We start from the raw sequence: 15661 nt of genomic DNA on the forward strand, positions 1-15661 counted from the left end.
TGTACTGACTGGCTTTAAATTCTAGTTTTTCCAGTACTGCCTACAGTGCACCTGAGCAGTGGGATGTCCTGGGAGGCAGAGATGGAAATTTCACTGAGGCCCAGCTATTGATCAGGTTTGCCCTGTCATTGTACATTTACAAACCTTGGAGTTGTGCCCTCATTTTTACAGTTGTGGTTTCTGCTCTCAGTCATCCCATCTCCATGCAGGGATAGATTTCAGAGGTTGGAAGTATGCTGTTAAAAGTACCATCAGCTTAACTGAGAGTGCTTGAAAAGAGCTAAAAATTGAGAAATATTTTACATGTGTTACCTTTTGGCTGATCAGCATTTCCTTGTTTCTGTCCTTGTTCTGTAGGCTGGTGTGAACAGAACCACTGAGTGAGGTGTTCACATGTATTCTTGCTCCCGGCAGGGGTCTGTGGATACCCTGCCCTTTGTTGTGCTCCAGGCTGCTCCAGGCTCACTGTCTGACACTAGCACAAATTGCCCAGAGAAGTGGAACTGTGGTTGCCATACCCCTAAAATGCTCAAGGCCAGGCTGGACTGGGCTTGGAGCAACCTGATCTAGTGAAAGGTGGCCCTGCCCATGCCAGGGGGTGGAACTGGATGAGCTTCAAGGTCCCTTCTAAACCAAACCATTCTGTCATTCTGCATTTCAGTCCTGTGTAGAATACATGGTTATTCAGGATACTGGTTGTTCAGAGCTTGGATAAAGAATATGGAGATGCACTGAGCATCTTCTAGCAAGACTGTTTCTGTGAGTGGTTTAAGGGATCTTTTAGAAGGATTGCTCCAGGGAATGAAGTAATTACCTGCTATCACACATCTTGAAGGAAACATGTTGCTCTTTTTGCACAGTGCCAAACTTCCTCACCTGAGATCTGGCTGAGCTCTGTTAGTGATCCCCACATTTTAAATTATTCCGGGCAAGGGGCTAGTGGAGACCCAGCACTAATGTTGTCTCCAATTGATTGCCCTGAGTAGTTGTTTTATTTCAGGGTTTTGTTTGCAGAATTGGTGCTAGCCTATGATGCAGAATAGTGACATTGCTCTTTGGTATTTAGCCTATGTGCCTTATAGCAAGCTCCTGTCACCAGGGAAGCAGGAATTGCACCACTTTAGCCTGGCATCATGATGCTGCAGCTCTTTCCTGGTGCCATCATAGAAGCACCAGGGAGAGATTCATCCCATATAAAATATCATCCATGGATAAGTTATGAATCAGTCTTTGTCAAGTAAACACTGGTCCAATTTGGCTCCATTGCACAGTCTGACATCTCCAGTGAACTGGTGATTCTTCTTGTCAAGCAGGAACAAGGTTTAGGCTTAATTCAGTAAGGTGTGTTAACACATTCTTAAAAGTTTAGTCTCCTGGCTCAGTGCCATTGGAATCTGCTTCCTCCCACCTAGGTGGGTTTGGTTTGTTGCATGGTTTTAGCTGTTAAGCTCACAGCCAGTGTGAAGATCACTTTCTCTGTTAGCATTGTCTTGATTAAACTGTTCAATTTAGCATGTTCAACAGTGTTCCAGCAAGATATTTTGCATATTTATCTTTTAAATAAGGAATATTTTCTCTCTTATATGTTGCCTTAGTAGAAATGTACCTCTAAAATTCTTAAAACCAGATGTTGGTGGATTTGTTTTTTACAGGGTTCTCGGTGCTCCTCAGATGCCAACATGCTTGGAGAGATGATGTTTGGCTCTGTGGCCATGAGCTACAAGGGCTCCACATTGAAAATTCATCAGATCCGGTAAGATTAACTTTTTGCTGCTGGTATTTTCAGAAGACTCACTCCTTAGCGCTGAAAAATAATAAATTGAATGGCAAAAGCACAGACTAGAAGGGATTTTTGTGTTTACTTTAAAGCCAGTCTGATGTAATTTTTGAAATAAAAGGCTCTTATGTTAAGGTCTGTTAAATCTGGAGGGCTCTGAAATGGAAAGCAAAGCCTGTCTTGGTGCTGTTTCTGACTGACATCTTCCCTCCTGTTCCTCAGCTCCCCTCCCCAGCTGATGCTCAGCAAGGTGTTCACAGCTCGCACAGGTAGCAGCATCTATGGCAGTCTGAACACGTGAGTCCACTACACTTTGTAACTATTGCACAGAAGCAGATGAATGTAAGAACACACAGGACTTTCTTTGGACCCTCCAGATTCTTTCTCTAAAAAAATAACTCCTTGCTACATCCTGTCAGTAGTGTCCTCACCTTTCCCTCACAGTTGTCTTCACCTCAGCTGGCACTAGGGATATGAATGAACCACTCCTTCCATGCTGATGTGGTGAAGCTTGATACTGTAAGGTGCAAAAGTACCAACCTACAACCTGGGGGAAAAGGTCTTACCAAAATATCTGGCTTCAGAGGGTTCCATGTTTAGTTTTCTGTTATTAGGTGACCCCCCTGAGGATGTGGCTATGAAAGCTTTTTCTAGTGTTTCCTGTGTTCTTACCTCATCTTTTCTGTTTTGGCTATAATGAACTAGCTCTCTAGTCTACTGAAATGCAAATCACTGGTTTTGTTATATGTTTTATGTTTGTTATAGGTTGCAGGACAGTCTTGAGTTCATTAATCAAGACAGCCATACATTAAAGCCTGACCACAGTACAATTATGAATGGACTTCTTGGGAATATAGGTAATTGCAAACAGATTTTATTTGCTGATATCTTTAATTGAGTAATCATAGATTCTAGAATATGCAAATCTTTTAAATGGAATATAATTTTTAAAAAGCTAAAAATGTAACAAAAAATTAATGCTGATGGAGCTTGGAGGAGAATTAATTGCACTGTTCAGGGAATCAGCAGTCATTCAGTATACACAGCTGCATATCTATATATAAAATACATAATAGAAATATTTATATATACTTAAGTTTAAATACAGAAAATGTTGGAAAATAACATTCTGTAGAAATTCCTAAACAGTATATCTCTGATCAGGCAGGATTGATTCTGCCTGGCTCAGTTCCCTGGTTTTATTTTCGTTAATAATTCCCATTCTGCTCTGTACTCTGCCCACCTAAGCATGTGTAGGCATGTGTCCTGTACGAGTCTCAGTTAACCTTGCACAGCTGTGCTGGAACTTTGGATCAGATTAAACAGAATATCTTTGTGTTCTCTCCTCTGGCTGACCGTGGGAGTTAAGCAGTCTTGAGAAACCATCTGGCATCCTCAGTTCTCAGCTTCCCTGGAAGAGCTGTGGGTGGAGGCTCCATGAATGTTAGATAACAAAGGTCTTGGCTTTTCCACTTGGGAATGGTTGGACTGATAGGACTGGATTTCAGTGCTTGGTTGTCCAGTGTAGCAGCCTGATCCATGGCTCTACAGCACGCCCTCCCTTTCCTTCATTTTGATTGTTGACTCCAAGCGAATGTCTGTTGCAGATGGCATAAGGGGCTTATTTTCACAATTGCATTCCAGGATATTGCTGTATGTAAAATATACCTTTATAGGGTTGGAAGTAAGGAGTGTATTTGATGACTGTGTTACTTTTAAATGGATTTCTGACTTTGATGTGGTCCTAGATTTTAGGGGTGCTTACTGCTTTCCTTCACAATGACATTGGTAAGACTGTGCCCAAGCATGGGCTTAAATGCTTCTCAACCTGTTGAGTTGTATACCTCATTAAAATAATTTGCAGCAGTCCATTTGTAAGGGAAACCAATTAGGAGTGTAAGAACCTATTATCTATTAAAGGCTTCCTGAATTCACTAAGTCAGGAAAGTTAAAAAGAAGGTATTTTTCTTAATATTCAGTAGTCCTTTCAGACTTCACTTGTGATTTTTACAGTGCATGAGGTGCCTGATCTAAGAGAGAGGAGATCACCATCATCTGCAGTTAGGGTTTGCTGTGGGTTGTGCCTGACAGAAGTTTGCTGTATTTTAGAGTAATCTAAACTGCAGGTTCCAGTTCAGATAATGCAGCTCTTAGGCATGGAATGATTCAGGTGTAGCCAGTGCCACCTGTTCACATGTGTCCAGTTGTGAGGTGGCTGGTGACTGCCCCAAGAACTGAGCAGAGAGGTGTGGGCACCATGGAGCAAGGGTGTGTGGCAAGAGGCACAAGGTTGCCAGCAAGAAGAGGATGCTGAAGTTTTCTTTCTGATTGAGCTGCACAGGTTTTCAATAGTGTTTATTTACAGTTCCTGTTTGAGCACAGAGGGAACCCTGGGTAAAGTAGGGAGAGGAGTTAATCTGTAACTGCAGCATTTCTAACAACTGTGCTAAGCAGCAGAGACTGCTCCTGACTCGCCTGTGACAGGAGGAGGGTCTGTGTGTTTTGGCTGGGAACTATTTACAGGGTGCTTTTTTCAGATGTACTGGTTAAAATAAAAGCAAAGCAGCCCTGGTCATGAGTTCCTTTTAATGGATGGAGGCCTAAGAGAATGGAAGGGAGCTTTGAGGTGCAGCCTTCATGTTTTGTATAATCACAAAACTTTGAGTGAACATTGCCTTCAAATTTAGGAGAGGGACTGGTAATTAACTCTTTAAAAATACCTACATGTGTTTTCTAGCTCTGTGTACAGTAAATACACTGTTGCCCTGGTATATCTATAATACAATATTACTTTTAAAATGAGCTACTGAGACTGCTAACATTTATTTTCTATATGATCATTTCACTCAATTTATGTACTTACTATTCTCAGAGCTACTTCTGACTATAATTTTCTTTTGGTTCTACTAAGATGAATCCCTGCCTTGTTTCTCCCCCTTCCTCTTTCTCTTCAGAAGCAGTGTTCCTAGCCACCCCACTAGTGTGGATGTTAAAATAAACATTATACTCTGTGATGAATCTCCTATTTGTGGTGAAGTTAGGCTTTGAGCCTGCATAAAATAATCATGTTTCAATCTTAAAATAAGAAAAAAAAGTCCTTTTGATAAACCCCATCCCTGTATGGGAGACAGTGGAAAGCTGGGTCTATTATTTTAATCTATAAATACTGTATAGCCCAGCTGTGAGACTCATCCTTGCATCAGTATTCTGGTAAAGCATTAGAGCTGTTCTCCTGCCTATATTATTCTGCATTTATGTTGGCTCAAACCTTCTCCCTTGTCTGACCCCTCCCTATGGACTGTTCTGCTTTACTAACCTCATTCTCTGATGTGTATTTTACGTTTTGCCATGTAGGTCTTTCCCAGCTTTGCAGCCCCAGGCGGGCATTCTCAGAGCAAGGTCCGCTCCGCCTCATCCGGAGCGCCTCTTTCTTTGCAGGTTTGCTGTGTGCTGTGTGCTGGGCTGTGGGGCTAGTCTAGCTGGGGTGACAAACTGTGTGGATATGTAGTTTAGCCCTGCAAATAAGATCTCAAATTTTAAAAAAAGAAAAAATGGACAGTAGTGTTGGCTCCATTAGCTTTAAGGATACATTCCTTAAATCCCCAGGGGGCAGCAGGCATTTAATAGTCCTCTTTGGGATTGTCTGTGTTGTTTTGGAAACTTAAATATATAAATATGGAATTAATATTTATGGGGATAATATTTCACAATGATGTTAAGCTATTTTGATCTGGATTGATTTCAACCAAACTGTAAAAATTAGAGCTAAATTGGATTAATTCAAAATGGACATTTTTTGCTTTTAGTGGCTGGGTCTTATTTCCATGGCTAAGTAGCTTTATTTCACACACGTATTTATAAAATATATCACATTTGAAGACTATTGAGCCTGAAACACCTTTGATTTTTCTATACATGGACTGTGAATCTTGACAGCTTACAGCTTAGTTGAACAACCAATGCACTGCTCACAACTTAAAAGTATCAATTTCTTCAAGACAGCATTCAAAGTTATTTTAAAAATACATATATAATACCTGAGAAAGCTGGTATAGGAATGAAGGTGTGTTTATTTTGAGTTTTGGTGAGTGCACTGAGTACTACAAATGTGACAAACATCCTCTTGGTACAGTAAAATTTTATTGAAAATTATCTGTGGAAAGAAACAAAGTCCTAGTTTTAGTTGGCACTAAAATAGGTGTATGGACTTGAGAAAAATATATACAAGCTTCTCAGGTAAGTGTTTTGGTTTGTTCAGCTAAGCAGCCTTTCTTGGTGATGGCCTTGTGCAGTGCTGTTGATCTGAATTAATGCGCATGTTTTTGTTCCATTAATTACATGGAGATCTGCAAACAAGAAGGGAACTGTACATTCCCCTGCTAATTGGTATTCCTTGTTTTACAGTTCATAGCAACCCTATGGATATGCCTGGGAGAGAGCAGAATGAGGACAGAGACAGTGGTATAGCAAGATCTGGTAATGGCAGTTCCATGTGTTAACCCTGTAAACTCCAAAAATATTCAGTAATATTTGTCATGGGATCTCGCACATCGTTAAGTAGTGCTGAAATGGGATTGTTCTGGTTTGCTCTATGTGACATTAATGACACATCTGTACATGTCCAGATGGTGCAGGTGTTGAGGGTGTGTATTTGACACCTCACATTAACCTGACAGCTGTGCCTTTTATTAAAGCAAGCTGCAAATAAGCAAGGCAGATTAAATATTGAAACGAGCTTTCAGCATTTCTAAACAATACTTGCTGTCATCTCCTTTCCAAATCCAGGAGGCCAGGTTGGATGGGGCTTGGAACAACCTGGTCTAGTGAAAGATGTCCCTGCCCGTGGCAAGGGATGGAATGAGATGAGCTTTCAGATCCCTTGCAACCCAAATAATTCTGTGATTCTGCGTTCCTAGCATGGTAATGTTAAAACACGAATTGGCCTCAACAATACCCCTTTCCTCCCTCTGAATTCAGGATGGACACTTGGGTTAGGATTAACGCAAGGCTGTTAAAGGATGTGATCAACATTGCTCCTTTCCACAAAGAATTTAGTTCCTGATACACAGGTTGCTGAGCAAGGTGCATCCTGTGCATTGCCTATTATGTAAATCAGCAGGACTGTCCCACCCTTGTTGTGCTTGTATGGCTTGTTAATGTAATTATAAACTGGTTATTTTTATATTAGAAATATAGATAAGCAAAAGAGATGGCACTTGAGAAGCAAACCAGTGTATCTTGAGAGCTTTCATTTAGTTACTGGTGTTATAATTCCAAATGCTCTTCTGGAGAGATTTTCATTCCTCTTTTTCTTGCAGCATCTCTTAGCAGTCTGCTCATCACTCCGTTTCCATCTCCGGGCTCCTCATTTAACAAGAGCTGTGCCAGCAGCTACCAGCGGCGTTGGCGTCGCAGCCAGACAACCAGTTTGGAGAACGGGGTCTTCCCTCGATGGTGAGCTGGGGATGGAAATGCTGCGTGCTGCCTGCCCATGTACCATTATCAGCTTGATTCTCCTCTTGCATATGTACATCTGCTCTTGCTGATGCTTTTGATGGGATATTTCCAGAGGTGTAAGTCAGGCTGATCTTTTTTAAGTCTCTGTTTTCTTCATGGCATCCATTGTTTTTTCACTAACTGGAAAGCCTTCAGCAACATGTGAATCTGTAGGGTGTATTTTTGAGGATAAGAAGCCCTAAAATCGTACTCAAAACACAAATTCTTGGCAGGGATGGGAGAGAACTAGAATACCATATTCTGGTCCTACAAACACTTTGAATCTGGTTCCAGACTTTTGTGATTGCAGAGTCAAATAATAGTTGTTTGTAAAAAACCACCAAGGGGTTGTTATCAAAGATGGTGATTTGACAACACATGCAATCAAAAGGTATTTGTAGAAGTTAAATGTTCAAGAGCTGAATTACACAGGAAACCAAGGTACAACTTTAAGCAGTGGATTACATTAACATTCCCTTTTGTTGCTCCAAGGTCCATGGATGAAAGCTTCAACTTGTCAGATGACAGCTCCGGTCCAAACCCAGGAATTGTTAGGAAGAAAAAGATAGCAATTGGGGTTATTTTTTCACTCTCAAGAGATGAAGATGAAAACAACAAATTTAACGAGTTCTTTTTTTCACACTTCCCTCTTTTTGAGAGTCACATGAACAAACTGAAGAGTGCAATAGAACAGGTAAACTGTTGCTTTGGCTTCTTGCTGTATGTTCTCCCAGCCCTGTCAGATTAATTTCTAACTCCTGTTGCTAGTTACAAAAGTGGGATCAACTTGATGTTGGGAGTGGGAATTGCATCACTGCTGTTAAAACTTTGATCCCTTTTATGCCATGAATGGTGAAAAGCACAAAACAGGGAGAAGCTGCAAATGTGCCTCACCTGTCTTCCCTCAGATGGGGAAGCTGACACTTGGACCAACACTTTATCACTTAAAAAATTATTTGCATGACCAGCTGAATGATAGATGAAGTCAAGCACATGGCTTGGTTTACCATTTTCTGTGCTTCTGTAGCTCTGTGTTACTTACCTGTTTAATGATTGTTTTCAAGGCCATGAAAATGAGTCGGAGATCAGCTGATGCCAGCCAGCGGAGCTTGGCGTATAATAGAATTGTGGATGCCCTAAATGAGTTCAGGTGAGCTGTATGTCTCCTGCCTTTTCTGTCTCTTTCTTCAAAAGCACTTGAGCCTGTTTTAGAAGGATCTTCTTAGTGCAGGATAAGTAACTTAAAATTACTAAAGTCTTCTGCAAAAGTTAGTACAGCAAAGGACTGGTGATACCAAGCCATTCTAATGCATCTGAGTTTTTGGATTTTTCCAGATGTGTGTGTCCATCAGACCTGTGTGAACAGGACACAGATGTTTAAGATTTTCTGTACTTTAGTGGGTAAGGAAACTCCCAGTGACTTCTTAAATGGGTCTTTTGTGGCCTGTTGAGTGGGGGAAAAGCATTGCAAAGCCCTGTTAGGGAAATTCTCCTCTATAGTGTGTATTGTCCTGATGTGTAAGCAAAGCTCATCCCTCTTTAAGCTGTGCTCTAAAGGTGTTCAGAAAAACAGCTAGGAAGAGGAAGAGCTGTCTTTTCCCACAGTAAAATGCAGTGCTTTAATCTCTGGCTATTGGTACCTGCAGAGCCTCTCTGTTCAACAGTTCTTATTCAAAGTAACACAGATAAGCACATCCCTGGCATTTAAGCTGTATTTTCTTTCCATAGCTGAAATCATAGAGAGGGAGTTAAGATGGAATCTGTCTGTTTCGAGTGATTCATGTCCTCTCAGATGGGAGTGGCAGAGTGCTTCCTTTTACAACCACTGTAGAGCTACTTTTTAGAAACATTATTGAAGACAGCACTCTGATCTTATAAAAAGAAATTTCTGACATCATGTATTATACTGAACAGAGAAGGATCCTGAGGGCTCACTTATTTTTCTACAATTCCACTTCCTACCTAAATGCCATAGATTAGGTGGCACTGCAGGATGAGGGCACAGTGTATTTTAAATTTTTTAGAAGCTCACCTCTAGGCGGTCACAAGGAACAGCAGAGGGTATGTCCTGTAGGGAAAGAAGGCAGAAAAGAGGGAGCACGTGGGCCTGTGGTGAGAGGTGGATGGGATAAGCTGTGCCAAGAGAGGGAGCAGAGGGAGCTCGTGACTGCTGGGAGCCACTGATCCTGTCCCGCAGCCTGAGAGGAGTTCAGCAACTCGGAGCAGCCACGATGATTGCTCCACTCCCACTGCTCCACTCTGCCTCTCCTCCTTGGTCTCTCCCTGAGCTATTTCTATGCCTCCCTACCCTCTGGTAACACTAGTTCCCCAGCTTTTTTCCAAACCTTCCCCCCAAAACATTCCCCCTCAAGATATACTCAGTGGACTTTGCCTGTTCTCCTTTGTCCTTCCAAGTTAAACAGTTCCAGAGGACTGGGGAGGGGCACCTACCCCAAGTCAAAAGTAGGAAGAAAAAACCCTGAAAATACAGGCCAGATCCCCTGTGGTGACTTTTCCACCTGGAGGGATGCTCAGCTGGGATGGGAGAGGAAGGCTGCTGTGGTCAGGCTGAGGAAGAAAGCACTATCACAGGGGCACAGGCGGATTGGCACTCACTGCACACCAGGAGCTGGGATCATTCCCATGACATATCCATTGCATAACCAGCACTTGGAGCATGTAACCACCAGTTTTATGCAGAAGTTTCCATGGTGATATAAATATTGCTCTTTAGTAGTACAATGAAGTAAATTAAATCCAGTTTAATTTTATAGAAATTAATTTTCTGGGGCAGCAACCTTTGGAAATTTTGGATTTTGTTGGGGTTTTTTAAGGAATTGCATTCAGAGGTGGGCAACAGCTCGTGCCCCCAGTCTAGGCAGGGTCCTTGTGCCACTGTGATATGCAAGAGCATATGAGGATTCTCATTTCTGTGACATGCAAGACCCTTTTGCTTTTCAAAGCAATGCAGGATATATCTGGTAAGAAGAAAGAGAGAGATTTAAATACCAAAGGCTGGATGCAAAGATACTTTGGCACAGGTTCAGCAAACCCATTTAGGACACTATTATCTCTTTAGGTGTCTGCTTTCCCACTGAAGTCACGGGGAAGTCAGGAGCTGAGTCCTTTGGTGAACCTGAGACTTGTGTTGATTCCTGTCCTCTTAGCAAATTGTGCTGAAGGGAAGAAAGGTGCTGACTTCATTGAGTTGGTGATTCTAAAGTGTAATCCTCTTGCTGGTTTAACTCTGCAGTCTGGTTGGTTTTAAGGGGTCTGTTTCTCTTGTTTTTCGTTAAACCCCCCACATTTTCAGAGGTGCTCAAGAGTAACTGATGTGCACTCGTCTGGTGATCAGAATAACCTGAGATCAGTGGGCATTGGAGATGTGCTGCCCTGCTGATCAGGGAAGGCAGAATGCCACCCCAGAGTCCGCCTCTGCAGGGAAGGGGCTGCAAAAAGGGAGCTGGGTCAGCAGGCATTTACCTGCTGGTAGTGAAGGGGGAAAAAATAAGGCAGCAAAACAGAGCCTTTCTTTGCTCTTTTTGTCTTACCTGGGGAAAAACAAAGGCTAGACTTTCTCTCAAAAGGCTAGACTGCTTCTGCAAATGAAGGCTGTTGGTAAATTTGCCATCAGTTTGGTGCCCAGCTCCAGGCTTACCCTTGCATCATTAGTCACTTTACAGCAATTTTTAATTTTCTAAAGCACTTAGGGGTTTAGCTATTAACACTTGACTTAGAGGCTTAGAACTCTCTGTGGATGTCAGCTGTGCAGACACATGACTTAGAAAATAAACTACTGTACTTGCATAAACATTTTGGGTCCCCTGGTCTCTGAGGCCAATGCAGCACATTGATAACACAGATTATACATCTGACTAATACCTGTGTGGCACAAACACAGGCTGGCAAGGAAACATTGATCGCAGGGCTAGGGGAAACACCTCTCTGCTCTCTGGCAGACACATTTGATCCTATTTCCTGCCAGTAATTTTTAAGCAGCTTATGCTGCTGTGAACTGAGTGGTGTGTTGTGCTCAGTGGTGCCAGCATGGGCACTGAGTTGTGGGGGAGCCTTACTCCTGTATTCCCTGCAGTGGGGATTGCCTTTGTTTTATTGTTCCTTTTTAAGGAAAAATCATCTTTGGAAGGAAGGAATAAGGATAGGGAACAAATGCATGTGAATTAAGCTTTATAAACCACTGATATTTTCTTTCTTTGCCATTATGTTGTGGCTTCTCAATAGCAGAGCAGCTTTAGGGGCACAGTGCTGAGGGTCAGTGTGTTTTCCTTGGGGAGGGAGGGGGCTGCAGCAAGATGCTTTCATCCATGAGGAGCTATCGGGCTTGTTTGGTTTGTACAGCATCAGGGAAAGATGTCTCGTATTGGTACTGAAAATTGGTACTGAAATCAAAGCCAAAGGCCAGGGTGGTTTGAAGGTGTATGTGGGTGAGGGTGAAGCAAGGAGCAGGTGTGCTGTGCTGTCTGTGGGAACAGGGCTGCTCAGTTTTGTCCCATCTGTGCCCTGCAGGGCAGGCGGACCCCTGAGGAATTGGGGTGGAATTGGCTCAGGGCTTCCTTTTCGCTTGGCCAGGCTGGGCTTCGTTGGCTCTCAAGCCCTGTGAGATGTGAAGGTGTTTCCTGAGGGGCTCCTCTGGCCTCTCTGCTCGATGCTTCATTGCTGGGCCAAGGTGCCTGAAAGCCCTAGGCTGGGGTTCAACCTCCCAGAGGCATTTCCAAATATAAACCAAATTGAAGCTACTGGAACCCTCAAAAGAGCAGAGTCTCTGATTAACTTTCCCTCACATGCTGTTGTGTGTGTAAGGAGGGAGGGCAGAGGGTACTGCTGCAGTTGGCCAAGAGGGGAGGGGCCAATTAAGTTATTAATGATCGTTATTTTTAAAATCAAGTTAACTTCCCTGTAGTGTTTGAGGAGGGTTTCTTCATGTTGGTTTTTTGTTTTGTTTTTGTTTTGTTTTTGTTTTTGCCCTTTGCTATCTGGCAGCAGAGCGCTTCCCTGGGTGTTTGAAGAGCTGGGAAGCAGTTAATCCTTGCCCTTGGTCTGTGCCATTGCTGCCTTCGCTGGCCTGGAGGGTTCCCTGCACTGCAGTCACATGCTTGCTGGCCACTGGCCAGGGCAATCTGATCTGGCTCAGAGGAAACACTATCAGCTGCAGATGCAGCCAGGGTTACCAGAATAGTAAATAACGAATCACAAGACTCTGGCTATCTTTTCAATGAAAACAAGTATTTTAATAAGTTGGTTTTAGTATAGAAGTAGTTTCTTTTTCAAAACAACCGAGCTGCTAGAGGCTTGGCTTGGGTAGTTTGTATAGGATGGAGAAATAAGCTGTATTTTATGTTCAGTTGTGCTGTTTATCTTCAACTTCTCAGGAAAACCGTGTCTGGGGAGTGTAAGTTTTCATATTTGTTTTGAGCATTGAAACTCCTTGAGTTTGAGATCCCTGGACTTGAAGTTTCTTCTTTTTTTGTGGCATCTTTAACATCCACTCCAGTTAATAGGCTGTGAATAGAAAGCTTTCCCCTAATAATACCCCCTCAAGTTCCAGCTTGCCCCCTGCAGAGGAATGAAATCCCAGTACCCCAAGACTCTGCTGCTGGAGACCCTCTGGTGCCCCAGAGGCAGTGCCAGAGTCCCTGGCTGTGTGCCCCCCTCGTGTCTAGGCAGCAGGACTTGCGCCCAGGTCTGTCACCAGACTGGGCTTTCCTCCCAGGACAGGATCAGTGGCAGAGAGTAACATGGAGCAGCTGGTAAGGCTGCTCCAAAGTGACTCAGCAGACAGCAAAGCCTTTGGGGGCTAGGGAGTGCAGACATAACTCAGCTGTCCCCCTCTCCAGAACACTGACTGTTTTGTGGTGTTCTCATCATACTTCTGGCAGTGAAGGGTTTGAAAGTCTAACCTTTGAAGAAGACAGAGTTGATTTTGACTGTTGTGAGCACAGAGAATGGATTTTGTATTTGATGAAAACTCTAGGAAAAGTAAGGCAGAGAATGCCACTGCCCCCTCACCTTCTTTCTTCAGGAGCAGCCCTGGTCACCTTGGTCACCTTTGCTGCTCTTTGAGGAGCAGCTCTGGGGTCACCACCCAGCTGCTTCTGTGCCCAGTAACTGAAGTAACTGGGGAGTGTTTTACCCTCCTAGGGTGGGGACGACTTCCTCCTCCCCGGGGAGCCCCTGCACCAGGGCGGGATGTGCTGTGCTGCTGCTGATGTGCAGCTCTCATTTCCTGGGACTTTCACTTTAAACACCAAACCATGGAAGATTTGTCAGCTGCTGCTGCAGTGTGTTTGCCTTGCCTAGTGTGCAGAGCTTTGCTTCTGAAAGTGTCTATAAATTTTGAGGCCACAATATCCAGAGATCATCTGTATAACTCAGGGTTGGTGCTATGGATAATGGGATAATGTATATCTGCATTTTAAAACAAGAACACTTTGCCTAGAAAAAGTATTGATGTAGGCAGGGACAAACCTGAATTGATCAGTCATTTCCCATGTCCTTTTGGGTTTTTTTCAGGCTTACATCTTTACTGTGTTAAAAATACTGTTTCCCATAGTGGCATAATGTAGGCTTTGTACTTAAAACTAAACTATAACTTGTTTATATTTTAGAGGAGTTTAACAGTAATCTGAGGAATTTTAATCTGGTATTTTACTGCAGAGCCAATTTTTTTTTAATCATGCATTTACTGTCCTCTGTAGAATCAAAAAGGATTTGGTAAGTGTGTAATAGGTACAGATACAGGGTGACTTTGACTCTCATCTCTATTTAAAGCTAAAGAGGTGAACTGGTTCCTTGCTCTACATACCCTCACTTGGGTAGGTTTGGAGATACACCAAGTTTTTAAAGAAAGGAGGAAGTTAAGGTATTTTTATAAGTCAGATACATATAATTTTGTCTCAGTAATAAATAAAGCAGAAGTTTGTTTTAAATGAAATGAAGGACAAGCAGGAAGATAAGAGCAAGAAGAAATCATCCATTCCTTCTGCATTCAGACCAGGGCAGCTCTTGACTTGGGAATGTTGCTGTGTTTGGGATCAGGTGGATGCAGGAGGAACCTGTGAGGTTCAGCTCTCCGAGGTAAAGGGTGAATTCGTACTACTTAATGAACAACACAGTTTAGATAACAGTTGCTGAGAGAAATTTTGTTTCTGATAGAAATGATAGCTGCGTCTAAATGTTGCACAGATTCTCTTATTCTTTTAAGTTGGGATTTCTACTTTGTTGTTGTTGTTGTTTGAGGGTTTTTTGTTTGTTTTGGTTTTTTGGGGGTTATTGGGGTTTTGGTTTGTTTTTTGTTGTTGTTGTTATTTCTTCTTTATCCTCCTGGATTTTTTGGTTTTGTTTTCTAGAACAACTATTTGCAATCTCTACACAATGCCACGGATTGGGGAGCCTGTCTGGCTCACCATGATGTCGGGGACACCAGAGAAGAACCAGCTATGCCATCGCTTCATGAAGGAGTTCACTTTCTTGATGGAAAATGCTTCTAAAAATCAGTATGGTCGATTTTAGTTTCTAAATTGCATATGTGGTTGTGCCTTTTTATTTCAAACCAATTTTTAAATCACTTGTTAAAATCCTGGTAATCCAAGAATTAAAAGACCATCCATAAGTACCTTCTTTTTGAAACAAATAAGAAATTATGTCATTAAATTCCTGCTTCCCCACAATCCTCTAAATCTTGATAGAGTCTGAACATCTGGAACATGTCCATAGGATGTGTGTGGATGTCTGGAAGGGAGTGAAGATACCTTAGAAAATGCATTAATCTTTCAGAATCAGTTATCATATGATGAGCAGATTAGACATTCACAAAGAGCTGAGAGTTTGTAATATTGTCACACCACAAATTGCTTTCAAACCTTAAGTAATTTTTAAATGCCACTAAAGAACTGCTGTGCTCATTAGTGCGCACTCACCTCTCTGGCCTCAGGCCCCAGCTGTGAGCAGATGCTGAAATCTCAGAAAGAAAGAAAGTTCCTGATAAACTGGGGAGAATCTGATAAATTTACTCTCTTGTCAGTACGTCATCCCCTTTCCCCAGGGCATGATGGGGAAGTTTTTAAGGGGTTTGCTCCATTAAACTCCTAGAAAGAGCACAAATGTAGTTTGGGTGGGAATGGCACTAGCAGATCAGATGTTTGGTCAGGTGCACTGCTCCCTGCAGGGTGGGAAGGGGCTGCTGCTCCCATCCTCCTGCTCTGCCACCACTTTTGTCATATCTACTCTTCCCGGATGGGAAGGTGACAGTGGTCACTGTGGTCCACCTGCTCTTGCCCCAGTGCAATGGGAGAAACCGCAGGGAGTTGGGAGGGGTGCAAATGTATTTTCTTAAGATCAGTTCCTGCATCAATGGAGGCTCTTTGCTGG

General features: G+C 42.7%; 1 protein-coding gene across 3 annotated transcripts in view; it reads left to right on the top strand.

Annotated features, from left to right (window-relative positions):
- FNIP1 (folliculin interacting protein 1) overlaps nt 1–15661 on the top strand; it is a 64704-nt gene that overhangs the window by 38361 nt on the left and 10682 nt on the right. For 2 of the 3 annotated variants that reach the window (XM_033073104.1, XM_033073105.2), the window contains exons 4-12: nt 1653–1753; nt 2000–2074; nt 2543–2634; nt 5132–5215; nt 6182–6253; nt 7096–7231; nt 7766–7967; nt 8338–8423; nt 14641–14787. In XM_033073104.1, the coding sequence (XP_032928995.1) occupies nt 1653–1753; nt 2000–2074; nt 2543–2634; nt 5132–5215; nt 6182–6253; nt 7096–7231; nt 7766–7967; nt 8338–8423; nt 14641–14787 (995 nt within the window). The remainder of the gene's footprint in view (nt 1–1652; nt 1754–1999; nt 2075–2542; nt 2635–5131; nt 5216–6181; nt 6254–7095; nt 7232–7765; nt 7968–8337; nt 8424–14640; nt 14788–15661) is intronic. The other variant, XM_033073106.1, reaches the window with a different exon arrangement.

The sequence above is a fragment of the Catharus ustulatus genome, chromosome 15 (assembly GCF_009819885.2).
Source record: "Catharus ustulatus isolate bCatUst1 chromosome 15, bCatUst1.pri.v2, whole genome shotgun sequence".
In the NCBI taxonomy this organism is placed as follows: Eukaryota; Metazoa; Chordata; class Aves; order Passeriformes; family Turdidae; genus Catharus; species Catharus ustulatus.